General features: G+C 39.7%; 2 protein-coding genes across 2 annotated transcripts in view; one reads left to right on the forward strand and one right to left on the reverse strand.

Moving 5' to 3' along the window:
• Positions 1–8,802, forward strand: part of LOC140467436 (guanine nucleotide-binding protein G(i) subunit alpha-3) — a 33,565-nt gene extending 24,763 nt beyond the window's left edge. Inside the window, exons 6-9 of the mRNA XM_072563788.1 lie at positions 594–723; positions 5,284–5,437; positions 5,906–6,121; positions 6,393–8,802. Coding sequence (XP_072419889.1) covers positions 594–723; positions 5,284–5,437; positions 5,906–6,096 — 475 coding nt within the window. The 3' untranslated portion in view covers positions 6,097–6,121; positions 6,393–8,802. The remainder of the gene's footprint in view (positions 1–593; positions 724–5,283; positions 5,438–5,905; positions 6,122–6,392) is intronic.
• Positions 8,803–9,919: 1,117 nt separating this feature from the next.
• The window catches only part of LOC140467437 (guanine nucleotide-binding protein G(t) subunit alpha-2), a 66,518-nt gene continuing 56,341 nt past the window's right edge, over positions 9,920–20,096 (reverse strand). The window contains exons 7-9 of the mRNA XM_072563789.1: positions 15,164–15,317; positions 11,669–11,884; positions 9,920–10,074 (exon numbers count right to left, since the gene is read on the reverse strand). Coding sequence (XP_072419890.1) covers positions 11,694–11,884; positions 15,164–15,317 — 345 coding nt within the window. The 3' untranslated portion in view covers positions 9,920–10,074; positions 11,669–11,693. The remainder of the gene's footprint in view (positions 10,075–11,668; positions 11,885–15,163; positions 15,318–20,096) is intronic.

The following is a 20,096-nucleotide window of genomic DNA, read 5'->3' on the forward strand; positions in this document are numbered from 1 at the left end:
TGGTGTACTAAACTTGTATTTTGTTGTTGAAGAATCTCTGAAGCTACTTGTGGCTCTGTTTCTACAAACGACCATCACATTAACTATATTTTTTTAATGATCTGTCAAGCTGGGTTTCATTGGAGATTTGATTTATCCAGTAGTACCACCAGTTGGAATCATCATAATATGCCAGATATATTTTAATACCATTTTAATACAAATGATAAATGTACACTTCCATTATGTAAGTAGTTACAGTAAAAAAGATTTCAAAAGTTGATAAATGAGCCTGACCCATAAAACATGCTCTTGGAGTCCTACCAGAAATTTTTAGGCTATATTCCTTTGTGGCTGTATTGCATTCAATATTACTGTAACTTGTCGATAGTATGTTGGATAGAAATTTGATTATCTGCAGAAGCTTGTGTATAGAACTTTAAAAATTCAGTGCACAGGTTCGACATGATAAATTATTTTATATATGTATTATCATGGAATCTGTGCAGGATGTTACTGTATCACACTTTGCATGTGTCTAATTATGCAGAAGACTGGTAATGGTTTGCAATTAACTTATTTGGCTTTAAGTGGTGTTGTTTTTTAAATTTTAGGATGTTTGATGTAGGCGGTCAGAGATCCGAGCGGAAGAAGTGGATACATTGCTTTGAAGGTGTAACTGCAATAATTTTCTGTGTGGCTCTGAGTGATTACGATCTTGTGCTTGCTGAAGATGAGGAAATGGTGTGTACATTTCATCATACAGTCCACGTTCATCTGGCGAGTAAATGGGCCAGTTGATGCCTTTACAGCATTTCATAAACTGCCTGTTGAAATGATGTTCATTGTTGCAATTTCACAATTTGTTTTGCAAGAGTTGTCATATTTCAAGAGGAATGAAATTGTTCATAATTATAAATGAGTATTTAAAACCACAGTGTCAAAAAAGTTTATATTTTATTTTTGTATTTACTCCAGCTGATGAGTAGGAGTAAATATAAAACAGCCAAACTGGAACAGTTACCAACTCAATACTAAACGTAAAACTGAGTAATTTATATCAGCGACCAATGGAGCTATACCTTGTTTAAAAATGTATTTTAAAGATCAATTGTGTAATGTTGCAAAACTTTAAAAACATTTTATTGGAACTGTACATAATATAACTGGAAAAATCTAGATTAAACTGGAATACAACTTTGTAGGTCAGGAAAGAAAATGTTTAATTTCTTCTAAGGCATAGACCGATTCAACCAACAATAAATTGAGTTGAAAGATTCTGTAAGGACCTATTCCATTGCAGGCTGTTTCTGTGTCTCAAATCAGCAATATATATGGAAGAGAAATGTTCTTTGGTTGAAGGAGAAGTTCAAACGTGAGGGGTACAGTCAGGATTTAGTAGGATTACTTCAGCTTTTACACAAGTGTTGTAAGTAAATCTCTGGCATTCTGGCATAGTTAACAGGATAGGTATGCTTGAGTTTCACTCAGTGATCCAAACTGCAAACTAAGTGAATTTTTCATACGTTACATTACTAGTTTAGCCCTTATACTTTATTTGAAAGTTTTTACATGAGCAACATGTAATTAGGAGCAGAAATAGGCTACTCAGCCCTTTTGAGCCTGTTCTTCCATTTAATACCACATGCGGGGTTTGTGTTTTGAATACCACATTCCCATCTACCCAATAACCTCTGCAACTGCCTAACAAAAATCTACATCTACAAGAGAAACATCTTGATCCCTCTTCCATTGTCTTCTGTAACAGAGAAATCCAAAATAAATATTCTGCAGGAAACGTTTATAGGAAACACACATTTTGGTACTTTAGGATTTGTTGTTTCTTATAAATATTGCATGTAGTTACAGGGAAATTATCAATATGTACATATTGGTTTTAAGAGCATTTCATACTAGGTGAAGTGTGCAGAATTAAATTATAATAATTTTGGAATTATTTAAATTGTCTGCTCAGTCAGTGGTAAGAACTGAACTCGCAATAAACATGGTAATTGTGTTTTGACAATAGTATTTAAAAGAAGGAAATAATCTTTTTAGTAGATCATCTTTTATAGTTTTGTTTCAGGCTTGGAGATGCATGTCATTAATGGCATTGTGGCTGAATAATTTAATCAAGCATTTATGGCACCTCTTTAGAAAATGTATATGCTTTCTTCTTTCTCCCCCTCCTCCACCCTTTCTCTGGCCTGTCTTCCTTCTGGGACCTTAGCCCTGTCCTCTTTCTGCCCACCCAGCCCTGCCCACTCTCAGCCCACCTTTGACCCCATCCCCCCTCGCGCTCTCACTCACTTGCTCGCTCTCTCATGTGCTGTCTTTCTGCCCCCCAATTTCTATCTGGCCCCACCCACATCTTCTTTCTCTGTATCACTCCTTCTCAGACCCCTCTGCCATTTCCCATTGGTGCATAACCTTAGATTTATAAGGAGACCCCTCTAATCTTGAGCTAGAATTCAGATTTAAAAAGTTAAAAATCACACAACGCCAGGTTGTGGTCCACAGGCTTATTTGGAAGCACTAGCTTTTTGAGCCCTGCTCCTTCATCAGGTGGTTGAATCTGCACAACCATCTGATGAAGGCGAAGCGCTTCAACAGCTAGTGCTTCCAAATAAACTTGTTGGCCTACAACCTGATGTTGTAATTTTAAAATTTGTCCACCCAAGTCCAACACTGGCACCTCCAAATGGTGATTTTAAAAAACTCCCTAAAGTTATAGGGTATGATGGTCATGACACATGCAATGTGAAATAACACTTGCTGTAGCTTTACAGTGTGACTTTTTATGTAAAGTCTTTTGACGAGGTGGCAAAGGGGTCAGAGAAGGGGGATTGCAGATAGAGAAGAAGTGGGTGGGGCCAGATAGAAATGAGGGGCAGAAAGAGCAAGTCAGAGTGTAAGCGAGGGGTGGGGCCAGAGAGCTGGGCAGAAAGAGGGTGGGGCTAAGGCCCCAGATGAAAGACGGGCCAAAGAGCAGGATGGCACCAAAAAGATCTAAACGTTGAAGTTCTAAATTGGAGGAAGGTCAATTTTGACAGTATTAGGCAAGAACTTTCAAAAGCTGATTGGGGGCAAATGTTTGCAGATAAAGGGACAGCTGGAAAATGGGAAGCCTTCAGAAATGAGATAACTAAAGTCCAGAGACAGTATATTCCTGTTACGGTGGAAGGAAAGGCTGGTAGGTATAGGAAATGCTGGGTGGCTAAAGAAATTGATGTTTTATCTGAGAAAAAGGAAGCATATGTCAGATATAGACAACATAGATTGAGTGAATCCTTAGAGTATAAAGGAAGTAGGAGTATACTTGAGAGAAATCAGGAGGGCAAAAAGGGGATATGAGATAGCTTTGGCAAATAGAATTAAGGAGAATCCAAAGGGCTTTTACAAATACCTTAAGGACAAAAGGTTAACAAAGGAGAGAATAGGGCCCCTCAAAGATCAGCAAGGCAGCCTTTGTGTGGAGACGCAGGAGATGGGACCGATACTAACCAAGTATTTTGCATCAGTGTTTACTGTGGAAAAGGCCATGGAAGATGTAGACTGTAGGGAAATAGGTGGTGACATCTTGCAAAATGTCCATATTACAGAGAAAGAAGCGCTGGATGTTTTGAAACGCATAAAAGTGAATAAATCCCCAGGATCTGATCGGGTGTATCCTAGAACTCAGCAGGAAGCTAGGGAAATGATTGGTGGGCCTCTTGCTGAGATATTTGTGTCATCAATAGCCACAGGTGAGGTGCTGGAAGACTGGAGGTTGGCTAATGTGGTGCCACTGTTTAAGAAAGGTGGTAAGGACAAGCCAGGGAACTATAGAACAGTGATACTGACATCTGTGGTGGGCAAGTTGTTGGAGGGAATCCTGAGGGTCACGATGTACATGTATTTGGAAAGGCAAGGACTGATTAGGGATTGTCAACATGGCTTTGTGCTTGGGAAATCATGTCTCACAAACTTGATTTAAGTTTTTTGAAGAAGTATCAAAGAGCATTGATGAGGGCAGCGTGGTGGGCGTGATCTATGTGGACTTCAGTAAGGTTCCCCATCGGAGACTGGTTAGTAAGTTTAGATCTAATGGGATAGAGGGGGAACTAGCCATTTGGATACAAAACTGGCTCAAAGGTAGAAGACAGAAGGTGGTGGCAGACGATTGTTTTTTAGACTGGGGGCCTGTGACCAGTGGTGTGCCACAAGGGTCTGTGCTAGGTCCACTATTTTTCATCATTTATATAAATGATTTGGATGTGAACATAAGAGTTAGTAAGTTTGCAGATGACACCAAAATTGGAAGTGTGGTGGACAGCGAAGAAGGTTACCTCGGATTGCAACAAAATCTTGATCAGATAGGCCAATGGGCTGAGGAGTCACAGATGGAGTTTAATTTAGATAAATGTGAGGTGTCAGCAAATCTTAGCAGGACTTATACACTTAATGGTAAGGTCCTAGGGAGTGTTGCTGAACAAAGAGACCTTGGAGTGCAGGTTCATAGCTTCTTGAAAGTGGCATCACAGCTAGATAGGATAGTGAAGGAGGCGTTTGGTATGCTTTCCTTTATTGGTCAGACTATTGAGTACAGGAGTTGGGAAGTCATGTTGCGGACATTGGTTCGGCCACTGTTGGAATACTGCGTGCAGTTCTGGTCTCCTTCCTATCAGAATGATGTTGTGAAACTTGAAAGGATTCAGAAAAGATTTACAAGGATGTTGCCAGGGTTGGAGGATTTGTACTGTAAGGAGAGGTTGAATAGGTTAGGGCTGTTTTCCCTGGAGTGTCGGAGGCTGAGGGTGACCTTATGGAGGTTTATAAAATCATTAGGGGCATGGTTAGGATAACTAGACAAAGTCTTTTCCCTGGTGTGGGGGAGTCCATAACTAGAGGGCATAGCTTTAGGGTGAGAAGGGAAAAATATAAAAGAGACCTAAGGGGCAACTTTTTCACACAGAGGGTGGTGCATGTATGGACTGAGTTGCCAGAGGAAGTAGTGGAGGCTAGTATAATTGCAGCATTTAAAAGGCATCTGGATGGGTATATGAATAGGAAGGGTTTGGAGGAATATGGGCCTAGGTGCTGACAGGTGGGACTAGATTGGGTTAGGATATCTGGTCGGAATGGATGAGTTGGCCCGAAGGGTCTGTTTCCATACTGTACATATCTATGGCTCTATGTATTAGCATTTCCTATTAGTTATTTGGTGATTTTCCTTTGCTGCACAAGCAAGTTGCGTGGTTATTTGAGACAAGGATTAAGCTGGTAATCTTGTTTCATAAGTATGGTCAAATCTTGTCTTCCCAGAACCGAATGCATGAAAGTATGAAACTTTTTGATAGCATTTGCAACAACAAGTGGTTTACAGACACATCCATTATTCTGTTCCTAAATAAAAAAGATCTGTTTGAAGAGAAGATTAAGAGAAGTCCTCTAACAATTTGTTACCCAGAATATACAGGTAATGATTTGCTACATGTCGTGGAATTTTTGCACTTTTAACATGAAATCGTTTAACAATAATTGGATTTAGTGATCTGTTCTTAATTTTTCAGAAGTATCAAATAGCAGTGAATGTATTACATTACTAATTCAAGCAATTGTATTGCACCTAAGCTGCATAGATTGGTAAATGGTGAGAGATGTATTACAGGCTTGAAGCACTCAAAAGAGTAATGCGATAAATACAGCTTCTTTTAACATTGTAGACCTTCAGAAATTTTGGAATTTTGAATTCATTCTATCTAGTAGTACTGTAGTTCCATATATTCTATAGAAATGTTTATCAATTTATCAAGTCAGTTGCAGAACTAAGTTCTGTTGTCAGTATTTGCTAATGCTGTCACCTTTGTAAAATGATACAGGATTTTATGTGCAGTATGGTTCTTTGTCCCATCGTCTAATCCAAACTAATTTTGCTTTTGACCAGGATCCAACACGTACGAGGAAGCCGCAGCGTATATTCAGTGTCACTTTGAAGATCTGAATAGACGAAAAGAAACCAAAGAAATCTACACTCATTTCACGTGTGCCACAGATACCAAGAATGTGCAGTTTGTTTTTGATGCAGTGACAGATGTCATCATCAAAAATAACTTGAAGGAATGTGGATTATACTGAGGCTTGTTATAGAGAGCAGACCCAGGTGAGGGATTGCAAGCTAACTACAGACTTGTTATAGTACATATTATATGTTTTCTTCGCACCCTGTAATACTGTGCTGTCTTTGCAGAGGCTGTGGGGATATAAAGAATTGAAAGTTACTAGATGTTAATAAAACTTCCACTAACAAAGCAGACATTAAGCATGGAATTTTTAGGATTATTGTAACTTGCTGAATTGAAAGCTTGCTTTTTTATAAGCTGTGTTTTCCTTAATGCAGTTTTTGAAAACATCTAAATTTACTTTTCTTTTAGGTTTGATTTTGTTAATAAAAAGAAGCCTGTAGGTGGACCATTGTATTCCCTGGTTATGCTGCCTGGCAGAAGTTAGAAACAAAATGACTGACGTCATGAGGGAGGCTGCATGCAAGATATTCAATACTAACTATGTATTATGAACACTTTTTTTAAAATTGTGCTTTAGTCTGAAATGAGTAATGTACATAATGTACTGTTACTGATTCAGCATTGTGTTTGAAAAAAACATTTTGCTGCTTTTGTTTCCAGTTCTTTTTGTCTTTGATATGTTAATATGCAATTCTATTGAATGATCAAAAGGTGACGCAATCGATGATCGTGGTTACTTTTTGGATGGTGTTTCGTTTGTTTTTGATCCGTATTGCAAAATATAGCTAAATTTTGTAGAGAGAATTATTGGAAGTTTTGTTATAACTGATCATCAGTGCTTTCATTCATTCTAAATGACATTTGGACCAATATGAAATTCAAGGATTGTATTAAATTGTATTTCTTTTTAACATGTACAAAATTATGCTCTGTGACATTGATAGTAGTACTGATTAGTCCAGCAAGAAGAGAACGTAACATATTTCTGTAGACCAAAACCAATGCAAATTATTTCAAGTGTATTTGTCCATTTAGAAAGCAATATAAAGATCCACAGAACATAGTGACTTGTAAACTGATGATTTAGCAATTTAGTATTACCCTCCAGCTGTCATAAAAACTGTGCTGCCATTGAAATTTCAAGTGCCATCTATTGTTCAACGTTTGCCAAATATAAAAACAATACATGACTTAAAATTAGTCATTTAAAATGAAACCAAACCTTTTTTCTAATGAATCACCCACTGTTTGCTGTGTTTTACCTACTTTTATTTCTGATCCAAAATCTGTTGATTTTGTTTTAACCTCAGTAATTTTGGTCTGGTACTCGATTAAACTGAGTTCATGCTTCCTGTTCATATCAGAATGTTAATAGAAATAACCATGACCTAAAAAGAATTTTGGATATCATAGTTATGAACTGTGAAGTAAGATTGTACTTCTCTCACTAGATTAGATTATTTTTATAATATAGCACTGCCATATCGATTACAAGAAATAAAACAATAATTAAAAACCTAACCAGTATATATTTTAAAAACGTGGTAGTTCTGTCAGCTTTTTATCCTCTGATAAAAAGCTATGTACCCCAAGCATGCAAACAGCCTCCGCCGCAGTTGTTCATGATTGGTTTGCTTACCATGGTACTGTTAAATATTGCCATGTTTATAACAAGGAAATGCTGGGAACCCTGTTTATAACAAGGAAATGCTGGGAACCCTGTTTGAAAGTGCAGGTTATGTCGTTCCCTTACCACTGCACATTTAAAACAGTTGTCACGTTTGAGTTACATTGAAGATGACGAGTCACTTTTTTTTAAAAGATAGCTCTGAAAGTTCATCAAGCAAGTACATTTTCCATTCCAATCCATTTTTATGATCATTAGATTATATATATTTATTGTCAAGAATTGGTATCTTTGTTAACAGATTTTTTTCCTACATGAATTACTAGTGTTCTTGCTCTAGGGCCTCAAACCTATGTTATGCAAAGACAGTTCTAGAGAAATGATGGTTGTGAATGATTGAACAAATTATGATTTTTAAATTGGCATTTTTAAGTGACTCAATTAAAATGAAGTTGAAACCTTGCTGTTCGTAAAGCCTGGCTTTAAGTTCCATGGTGATTGCATTTCTAAATGGTCATGTTGTACATTATTGTTGTATTAAAGATCTACTTTTAGCATGGCAAGTTTTCTACATATTTTTTTCATTCGTTGCCCCTCCTGAATGAACAATTTTGTTTGTTTTTCTATTATTCTTATATCTGAGGCTGGGGTGGAATTCCTTCTGTGACCTGTCACTCTGCTGGGATCGGCATTGTACTTTGTACTTTGAAGAATTTTCTGTACATAACCTGTGATGTCACATTCATTATTATTTACTAGGGATTTTGATACATATTTGGTAACAGAATTTTAAGGAAATGGGAAGTTGGACGCTTGGGCCCAAATAGACTGGCATATACATGTCGAATAATGGCTTCTTCTGTTCAGTTTTGATTTGTGGCTCATGGAATCTCGTGGGAGGATGGGAAGGAGATTACTTTAAAAAATTTAAGTGGACAGTCGATGAGTTGCATGAAGCACAAGCTAAACAAAAACTTGGTGACCTTCATTATCCTTTTCCATAATTGCAGATTTCATCTTTGAGACATCTTTGGAGAAAAATTACCCAATATGTATTTATTCATGATTAAATGTCAAATAAAACAATTCAGTGGGAAAAGTAATCAATGCATTCTCTAAGACAGTGTTGATCTCTGTAGATATTGCCATGCATTTTAAGAATAAAGGCAGTTGCCTGTTGTACTTTTTGAATCTAGACTGCTTTGATTTTCTTTCACTTCAAAGTGATTGGTGTTTGTCTTCAACCTTTTAGCTATACAAGTTTTCTTCATTACTTTCCCGATTTCAAAGTATTCACAGCCTTTTAATTGGTAATCTAATTTACAGCAAAGAAAATCCAAGTAACATCTCAGTGTAGGATTTCTGATTTCACCTGGGTTTTGAACATGTAGAAGTTAGTGATGGACTACAGGAGGAATAATATAAAACACAGCTAATTATGTTGAGTCTGAAAATAGAGCATTAAAGGAGAGCATGGTTTGTCTGCAACAGGAATATGTGCATGTTTAAAAGTCCCCTTTAAGTGATTGCACTCAAAACATTAACTCTGTTTCTCTCTTCACAGATGCTACTAGACATGGAGTTTCTCCAGCATTTGTGGCCTCCTCCTCATTGCCAGGAGTCACATTCACTGCTTAAACATTCTCCATGACTGCCTTAAAAATATATCCAAAGGCCCAAAAAGATGTAATCTGGGATTGTAAACATTTCTGAAGCCTGTAAAGAGAGAAATACATACAAATCCACTTCACACTTGCGTAGCAATATGTATATATTATATCCCAAGAGGGATATTTTCACTAGAAACGTCCTGATGATAACTGCTGGAATGAAACTAGTGATTTCCATGTCCAATGAAATTAGTTCATGCACGAAAAATAAAAACTGATAAAGGTATAAATGTAGTCAATTCTTCTATAACGTGTATTTCTTCAAAGTGAATTGGCTTTAGCACAATTGAAGCATTTATTTGTTGAATGAGAACTTTCCTTACCCATATTAGTTATGTGATTCCTGCCCCATTCGTTTAAACCGCACGGTTACTATGATTTTCTTAACACAAGATTGCACAAGAACAGAACTGAGTGTAAACCAAACTAGTTATACCCGCTATAAAATCAGATCAATTGTTTTAGAAATGGAAACTTATTTTTAAGCAAAAAAAGTGGTGAAGTAAAGCTTCACAAGAATTTTCTCAAAATCACAAGCATTGGAAGATTAGTCACCAGTTTAGGTCAACTATCCCTCTCAATTTAGTGTTGCTTTTATTAATGAAATGTTTGAGACCTGGAAAGCAATACAGTAGGCATGACACATCATACCACATTTATTTTTCTGCTTATCTTGCTGGTGAGAATAATGAAGTCAATTAAGCATGGGCTTGGAGAAGCTGGTCATGTCAATTCAACCTTGGTAATGGAACACACTTCATGCGAAAGCTGGAAAGACTAGAGCCAGAAGGGCCTGAGGGCAGAAAAAGAAGGTTTCAAGACTGTTAAATTAATAGGAAAATGTGTTATCTAAAGTAGGCACTTTGTTAATAGTATCTCAAGTTGTCCAATTTCCTAAAATAGCCTATGCATTCCAATTATTAGCCCAGTAAATCTCTGAATTGTTTCTATTTATTTGCATCCTTGCATAAATAAGGAATCAACATCCACAGTCCTCCGAGATGTGATCTCACCAATCTGAAGCATAACCTCTCTCTCTTTTTCAATTTAATTCTCCTCAAACAGTATTTTATTCATATATGAAACAACTACCAATTTTTAAGATCTGAAAGAAACATTGTAGAGAAATTCCAGTTGTTCAGAGTGTAATGAACATGAAATGTTGACTCTGCTTTCTCTCCACAGACACCGCCAGATCCACTGAGTTTCTCCAGCAATCTGTTGTTTCTAATCATTCCTAATGTTTGGTGTACTTGCATTGTCTAGGAGTTTCTCTGCAATCTGTCTCACTTTAAATATTATGATTTCCATACACTTCCTGCCACAAAGGATCATTTTGCATTTTCTCTCCGACTACATTTCCCAGATCTTTTCCCACTTGCCTAACCTGTCTTTATCCCATTGTACCCATTTGTCATCTTTACAAATTTTTCATCTTACACTATCATAGAGAAGGGCTGCAGCAGCTCAAGGTGATGAGATGGAACAATGTGGTTTGACTGTCTGAAGTTTTGATGTTTGTTATGTGTCTGAAATATGATAGCTTATGTTCGTATGGAATGGTGGGGAGGGGGGGTCATGGGGGCTGAGAGATAAATAGGAGTGGGGTCGGGGTGGGGGGGGGGGGGGGAGGCTAGGGCTTGGGGACAACCTAGAAAATGCAATAAGAGAGACATTCACTGAGATCCTTGTGGAGGGAGTAGGCATCCTTGGAAGAGGCTTCACAGTAAGATTATAACGATTAGGAGAAAGTGAGGACTGAAGATGCTTGAGATCAGAGTCAAGAAATGTGTTGGAAAAGAATAGCAAGTCAGGCAGTGTCTGAAGAGCAGTATAAGTCACGGTTTATGCCTGAAATGTTGACTACCCTGCTCCTCAGATGCTGCCTGACCTGCTGTGCTTTTTTTCCAGCTTTTGACTGACTCTGCAGTCCTGACTTTTTCATATATTAAGTAATAGGTTTACACAATGTTTTTTATAGTTCACAGGACTTCAAATGCTGCATGTGGTTAGGAAGATAAGTGATTGGAGGACTGGAATCAATGCAGAGATGCAGGGTGGTTGTGAGGATGAACTTTTACAATACAATTAGTGATAATGACTTGAAACTAGCTGTCTGCAAGGGTGATGGAAACAGAAGTGATTAATGACTTTTAAAAGCAAGTTGGATTGCCTCTTGAAGGGTAGGAACTCCAAATCTTCAGTGCTGTAGGTGTGGGTGATAGGGGCAGACAGATGGAACTGGCTGCACTATTCAACAAGCAATTAACATAAGCTTGAAACCAAATGGTGTCTTTCTGTAATGTTATGATTCTGATTCCACAAACATCAATATTTATCATGAAAGTGATTACAAACAAGTACTTTTACAATAAGTTCTTCAATACCTGATAAAGACTGAAGCCCAAATGTTCAGAAAAGACCACAGTCTTTGAGATTTTCTTTAATGATTATGTCTTTCACGGCATCAAACACAAACTTGACGTTTTGTGTGTCAGTAGCACATGTCATGTGTGCATAGATCTCCTTGACATCTTTTCGCATGTTGAGATCCAGGAATTGGCTCTTGATGTAATTGCTAGCATCGTCATATGTGTTGGAACCTAAAGATAGAACCCAAAGTAGTTGGTCATCCTGTTCAAATGAATGTTTTGTTATATGGTCTGAGTAATCATACATTCCTGATATAATGAATAAAGGAGTCATTGAACTCGGAAATCAGCTGCCATCAGAAAAACCACTATTATTTTCGTCAATAAATAAGATAAAGCATTCTCATCTATCCTTAGATTCGCTGGAACAATCCTTGGGATGATGGCTTATAAGGAGAGAGAGAGGAAATATGACCTATATTTCTTACAGTTTCTAACATTGAGAGGTGGTCCTATTGAAACTTATAGAATTCTTACTGGGTGTGACAGTTGAAATAGAATGAATCCTCTGGCCAGTGAGTTTAGAACCAACTAATTTAGGAATAGTGAGTAAGCCCTCTCCACTGAGAGGTTGTTGAATCTTTATAATTCTCTATCTCAGAGGATTATGGAAGCTTAATCAGAAAACACATTCAAGACCAAAGTCAATAGATTTCAGAAGACTAATGTCAACAATGGAGGTGAAAGTCGTGCAGGAAAATGGCATTGAGATAAGTGATCAGATGTCAAAATGGGCTTATCAGACTGAATGGCTGACTCCTAAGTTCGTAAAGTATTCCAACATAGCACTGACAACTGATTCTGCCTAATAAAGGATTAGCAACAACTCATGTTGCTAACAATATATTTGATAATACTGTTATGGGTCAGGCTGGGCCACCTCAAACCATGTCAAGAAAGTAGCCTGGACCCTACCTTTGCTAGTAGTTTTAAGCAGGTGTACAGTGGATATTCCAGTAGTGATGCAGCTGGCCCAACTATATAGTTTTAAACAAAATGGAGTTTTTTTTGCAAGATTAACAAGTGAAACACAAACAAAAGAGAACAGAATATAGAATAAGTTAACCTATCCAAAAACCCCAACAGATTATCCCAACTCAATAATGCTCTTCCAAGTTATTGCAACAGTTCCCATAAACACCCTTTGGCACAATCAAACACAGGGTCTTATAGGAGAGAGAGAGATGGCAGAGAGATTCAGCTTGGAACACCTTCCATGTAGCTGTTTCTTGCACCAGCAGCCTCAAAACTGGCTGACTGCTTTCAGTTAAGAGTGCGGTGCTGGAAAAGCACAGCAGGTCAGGCAGCATTGGAGGAGCAGGAAAATCGGCATTTTGGGCAAAGTCCTTTCATCAGGAATGAGCCTTGTGAGCCAAGGAGGTGGACAGATAAATGGGAGGAGATGGGGCTAGAGGGAAGATAGCTGAGAGTGCGATAGGGAGATGAAGGTGGGGGTCATGGTGATAGGTCACAGGGGAGGGTGGAGCAGTTTGGTGGGAAGGAAGATGGATATGTAGGACAGGTCATAAGGGCAGTGCCAAGTTGAAAGGTTGGATCTGGGATAAGATAGGGGGAGGGGAGATGAAACTGGTGAAATCTGCATTGATCCCGTGTGGTTGGAGGGTCCCAAAGCAGAAGGTGATGGAGGAGGCCCAGGACCTGCACGTCCTTGGTGAGTGGGGAGGTTGAAGTGTTTGGCCATGGGGCGGTGGGGTTCATTGGCGTGGGTATCCTGTTACGGAGCACGGTGACCTACACAACACAGATATCTTCTATAAACTCACCGACTCCCACAGCTACCTGGACTACACCTCCTCCCACCCTGCCTTCTCTAAAAATGTGATCCCTTATTCCCAATTCCTCCGCCTCCGCAGCATCTGCGCCTAGGAGGGCCTGTTCCACCACAAAACACACCAGATGGCCTCCTTCTTCAAAGACCGCAATTTCCCCTCTTATGTGGTTGATGATGCCCTCCAGCACATCTCATCCACTTCCTACACCTTCGCCTTCAAACCCCATCCCTCCAACCGCAACAAGGACTGAACTCCACTGCCACACCCCTCCCCCAGTCCTTTGCTTTCATCATATACATTGCATCATCCTCTGCCATTTCCACCACCGACAAACATATCTCACCAGCAGAGATATATTTCCTTCCTCACCCCTATCTGTGTTCCATAAAGACCATTTCTTCCATGACACTTGTCAGGTCCACACACCACCACCAACCCACTCTCCCCTCCTGGCACCTTCCTCTGCCACTGCAAAAATTTCAAAACCTGTGCCCACACCTCACCCCCCCCTCCCCCCTCACCTTTGTCCAAGGCCCCAAAGGAGCCTTCCACATCCATCAGAGTTTTACCTGCACTTCCACATGTCATTTACTGTATTCGTTGCTCCCAATGCAGTCGTCTCTACATTGGGGAGATAGGACGCCGACTTGCAGAACGCTTCATAGAACATCCCTGGGAAACCCGCACCAACCAATTCCACTGCCCTGTGGCTGGACACTTCAACACCCCCTCCCACTCTGCCAAGGACATACGGGTCCTAGGCCACCTCCATCGCCAAACCCTAACTACCCAATGCCTGGAGGAAGAGTGCCTCATCTTTCATCTTAGGACCTTCCAACCACACAGGATCAATGTGGATTTCACCAGTTTCCTCATTTCCCCAACACCACCCCCCCCCCCACCTTATCTCAGATCCAACCTTCCAACTTGGCACCGCCCTCATGACCTGTCCATCTTCCTTCCTACTTATCCGCTCCACCCACTTCTCTGACCTATCACCATTATCCCCACCTTCATCTCCCTATCACACTTTCAGTTACTTTCTTCCCAGCCCTAACCCCTACCCCCACCACCACCCCTCCCGTTTTTCTCTCCACCCCCTTGGCTCACAAGCCTCATTCCTAATGAAGGACTTTTGCCCGAAATGTCAATTCTCCTGCTTCTCGGATGCTGCCTGACCTGCTGTGCTTTTCCAGCACCACACTCTTGACTTTGATCTCTAGCATCTCCATCCCTTACTTTCTCCTGCTTTCAATGAACAGTTTGACTGCTAAAACCAAACCAGAGTAAAGATGAACTGGGAAAACTGGCCGCTCCTCTTTCATTATACATTGAAAGGATTCTCAAGTATAGTTTTCAGAATCACTGGTTTTACGTCCTCTCTGAAGCAAAAGCCAAGAACAGCATAACCTTGTGAAAGGAGCAGTTTTGTCACAGTCCATCTGAATTTGGAATTTCAGTAACAAATTCAATTAGTAACTGACAGCACAATAGTCAAATGACCTCACCACAACAGTAACATTTTAAAAATAACGGAGGACATTTGAAGGTCAGATAATAAATAATTTGAATTGAATGGTAAATAGTCTATGTTATCTATCTGAACCTACTAATCATACTTTTCTCCAAGAAATTGGAGGAAAAATATCAGAAGTACCATCATAATCCGGGAAACAGATGCTCAGATGAACTTTTTTGATTTTTTCTTCAAAAAGATCCTTCTTATTCAGAAACAGCACAATGGAGGTGGCTGCAAAGTACCTGTGGTTGCAAATACTGTTGAAGAGATGGAGACTCTCATGCATTCGGTTCTGGTGGGAATAAGAGACAGACAGAAATCATGTTATTGTTTTACTGTACTGGGGAAGGAAAATGTAAATGAGAAAATCGGGAATTCTGGCGAAAAGTTTTGATGCAGAGAATGGTTATAATGCAATAATCTTGGTTTCATGCAGCTAAAGAATACTGACAGAGTCTGTTGAGGTAAGATTACTTTATTTAAGAAACATCTTCTTGTGGTTTTATCTTGCTATGGGACTGCAAGAAAGAGCAAACTTATTTGTCATTGCATCCCTCCCAGTGTATATCACACAGACTTAACCCCCCTATTCTGTAGAGATCACAAGAAGTTAGACTAGAGGTGTTTAAGGAGCTGCTAAATAAATAGATGCCGATATTGGACTGGGAAGTCAGAAGTCTCACAACACCAGGTTGTAGTCAACCAGGTTGATTTGAAATCACAAGCTTTCAGAACTTTTCTTTAGGTGAAATAAGTAGATTAGGGACGAAGGACTAGAAGAGTATATGAGTAGATAGAGTAGGTTTTGACCAATTAGCTGTTTTTGTGTTGTATATTTTATATAAAATAAAAGTCCATATTTTGTCCCACAATTTTTCAGTCCACCATCTTTCTAACTTCTCTGAATGATTTTGGCTGATTTCTCTACAGAGGGTCATGGAGATGTACAGCATGGAAACAGACCCTTCGGTCCAACCTGTCCATGCCGACCAGATATCCCAACCCAATCTAGTCCCACCTGCCAGCAGCTGGCCCATATCTTTCCAAACCCTTCCTATTTATATACCGATCCAAATGCCTCTTAAATGTTGCAATTGTACCAGCCTCCACCACATCCTCTGGCAGCTCATTCCATATACGTACCACCCTCTGCATGAAAAACTTGCCCCTTAGATCTCTTTTATATCTTTCCCCTCTCACCCTAAACCTATGCCCTCTCGTTCTGGACTCCCCGACCCCAGGGAAAAGACTTTGCCTACTTATCCTATCCATGCCCCTCATAATTTTGTAAACCTCTATAAGGTCACCCCTCAGCCTCCGACACTCCAGGGAAAACAGCCCCAGCCTGTTCAGCCTCTCCGTATCGCTCAAATCCTCCAATCCTGCCAACATCCTTGTAAATCTTTTCTGAACCCTTTCAAGTTTCACAACATCTTTCCAATAGGAAGGAGACCAGAATTGCATGCAATCTTCCAACAGTGGCCGTACCAATGTCCTGTATAGCCGCAACATGACCTCCCAACTCCTGTACTCAATACTCTAGCCAATAAAGGAAAGCATACCAAACGTCTTCTTCACTATCCCATCTACCTGCGACTCCTCTTTTAAGGAGCTATGAATCTGCACTCCAAGGTCTCTTTGTTCATCAACACTCCCTAGGACCTTACCATTAAGTGTATAAGTCCTGCTAAGATTTGCTTTCCCAAAATGCAGCACCTCGCATTTATCTGGATTAAACTCCATCTGCCACTTCTCAGCCCATTGGCCCATCTGATCCAGATCCGGTTGTAATCTGAGGTAACCCTCTTCACTGTCCACTACACCTCCAATTTTGGTGTCATCTGCAAACTTACTAACTGTACCTCTTATGCTCGCATCCAAATCATTTATGTAAACGACAAAAAGTGCCACTGATCCTTGTGGCACTCCACTGGTCACAGGTCTCCAGTCTGAAAAACAACCCTCCACCACCACCCTCTGTCTTCTACCTTTCAGCCAGTTCTGTATCCAAATGGCTAGTTCTCCCTGTATTCCATGAGATCTAACCTTGCTAATCAGACTCCCATGGGGAACCTTGTCGAACGCCTTACTGAAGTCCATATAGATCACATCTACTGCTCTGCCCTCATTAATCCTCTTTGTTACTTCTGCAAAAAACTCAATCAAGTTTGTGAGACATGATTTCCCACGCATAAAGCCATGTTGACTATCCCTAATCAGTCCTTGCCTTTCCAAGATTCTGTCCCTCAAGATTCCCTCCAACAACTTGCCCACCACTGAGGTCAGGCTCACCAGTCTATAGTTCCCTGGCTTGTCTTTACCGCCCTTCTTAAACATTGGCACCACGTTTGCCAACCTCCAGTCTTCCGGCACCTCACCTGTGACTATCGAAGATACAAATATCTCAGCAAGAGGCCCAGCAATCACTTCTCTAGATTCCCACAGAGTTCTCAGGTGCACCTGATCAGGTCCTGGGGATTTATCCACCTTTAACCATTTCAAGACATCCAGTACTTCCTCCTCTGTAATCTGGATATTTTGCAAGATGTCACCATCTATTTCCCTACAGTCTATATATTCCATATCCTTTTCCACAGTAAATACTGATGGAAAATATTCATTTAGTATCTCCCCCATTTTCTGTGGCTCCACACAAAGGCCACCTTGCTGATCTTTGAGGGACCCTATTCTCTCCCTAGTTACCCTTTTGTCCTTAATATATTTGTAAATACCCTTTGGATTCTCCTTAATTCTATTTGCCAAAGCTATCTCATGTCCCCTTTTTGCCCTCCTGATTTCCCTCTTAAGTATACTCCTACTTCCTTTATACTCTTCTAAGGATTCACTCGATCTATCATGTCTCTACCTGACATATGCTTCCTTCTTTTTCTTAACCAAACCCTCAATTTTTTTAGTCATCCAGCATTCCCAATAGCTACCAGCCTTCCCTTTCACCCTAACAGGAATATACTTTCTCTGGATTCTTGTTATCTCATTTCTCAAGGCTTCCCATTTTACATCTTCCACAATTAAGCATTTTCTGATCTGTTTTTGGGAAAGTGTTTGTTCAACTTTAAAGGTAGTAACTGGCATCATTGATTATCAAGTAGCAAGCAATTTGGTCTGCCGTGCTTAAGAGAAATTCTTGAAAAAGCTATTGATTTAGATTGATTTCATAGCTTTATCACACAGTAGATATTTAAACATACAAACAAAGTTCATATTCAAATCTCTTATAAAGGTTATTAATGAATTTGTTTCCATCATATCTTCAGGAAGCGAATATATTCCAGGTCATAATTCATGCCATTTAAAAACAACATTATTTCCAAGCTGCCTTGCCAGTCAATGTTTAAAATTATAAGCTGGTGATTGGATATTTCTGACAGGAAATGGTTTCTCTTTGGAACTCTCTTCTTCAAAAGTTGGTGGAACAGGTTGTGATTCTGCATTCACTTTGTTTGTTTGTGATATCCAGCATTCTGCAGTATTTTGTTTTCATTAGATTGATCCTTGATTTATAAAAAATGGGTTAAACATTATCAAGAGTAGGTGGACATGTAGAATAATCAGATCAGCTGTTATCTTATTGAATGGAGAAGCAGGCATGAGGGGATGACTGACCTACTGCTGCCCCAACCCATATGTTTATATGTCCTGCATTTTAAATCTATATTAGCGAGTTTGAGAAGATTTGTGGCTCAGGTTGAGGTTCTGGATGTAGGAATATCCAGATGAGGAAGGACACCACTTCGACCGGGACAACACATCTATCCTAGGACAAGCCAAACAGAGACACACACGAGAATTCTTGGAAGCATGGCATTCCAACTGGAACTCTATCAACAAATACATTGACTTGGACCTGATATACCACCCACTAAGAAAAAGAATAGGAAATGACATCACCACAGGAAATGACATCACCATTCCAAAGAAACCCAAACATATAAATAGAAAGCAGGAATCATCAGCAATGCTTCGTCCAGAGGCCTACTGAAGATGTTACCTAGTATAGTGACGAAATGTCTGAACATGAACCTTCCAGCTCAGCGAGCAAACCTACATCCTTAAATCTATGTATTTCGTCACTGGTAAGGAAATCCAACTCTTTGATAGAGTTAAATACATTTAATTCTGTTACATGTCCTCTTCTCTGTTTTCAGGTAACAACCCCACATTCCCGATTCACTGCACATAACTGTCCATCTGTCCTATTAGCATTCTAATAAATCTGCACATTTTCCAATATACCCTTTTCTCCTGAAAGTGTGAAGCCCAGAATTGTACACAATTTTCCAACTGAGGCCCACTCACTGACATACAAAGGATTACTTTTAATTAATTTGTGGGACGTGGGTATCACTGCTTGGTCAGCATTTATTGTCTATACCTAATTACCATTGAAGGTCGTGGTGAGCTGCTTTATTGAACTGTAGCAGTACATAAGATCATAAGTTATGGGAGCAGAAATTAGGCCATTTGACCCATCAATTCTGCTCCACCATTCAATCATGCCTGATAGGCTTTTCAATCCCATTTTCTCGCTTTCTCCACATAACCTTTGATCCTCTTGGCAATCAAGAGCTTATATATCTCATTTTTAAATCTTCTCAATGACCTGGCCTCCATCCATAGCCCTCTGTGGCAATGAATTCTATAGATTCACCATTCTCTGGCTGAAGAGGTTTCTCTTTATTTCCTTTCTAAAGAGTCTTCCCGTTATTCTAAGTCTGTGCCCTCAGTACCTAATTTCTCCTTCCAATAGAAACATCTTCCCAACATCTACACTGCCAGGCTATTCAATGTTCTGTATATTTCAATCAGCTCCCCCTTCATCCTTCTAAACTCCATCAAGTATAGACCCAGAGTCCTCAAAAGATCCTCATATGTTAAGCTTTTCATTCCTGAGGCCATTCTCATGAATCTTCTCTGAACACGCTCCAGGCCAGTACTTCCATCCTGAGATATGGGGCCCAAAACTGCACACAATACTCCAAATGTGGTCTGACCAGAGCCTTATAGAGCCTCAGAAGTACATCCCTGCTTTTATATTCAAGTCCTCTCAAAA

The sequence above is a fragment of the Chiloscyllium punctatum genome, chromosome 45 (genome assembly GCF_047496795.1).
Source record: "Chiloscyllium punctatum isolate Juve2018m chromosome 45, sChiPun1.3, whole genome shotgun sequence".
NCBI lineage: Eukaryota > Metazoa > Chordata > Chondrichthyes > Orectolobiformes > Hemiscylliidae > Chiloscyllium > Chiloscyllium punctatum.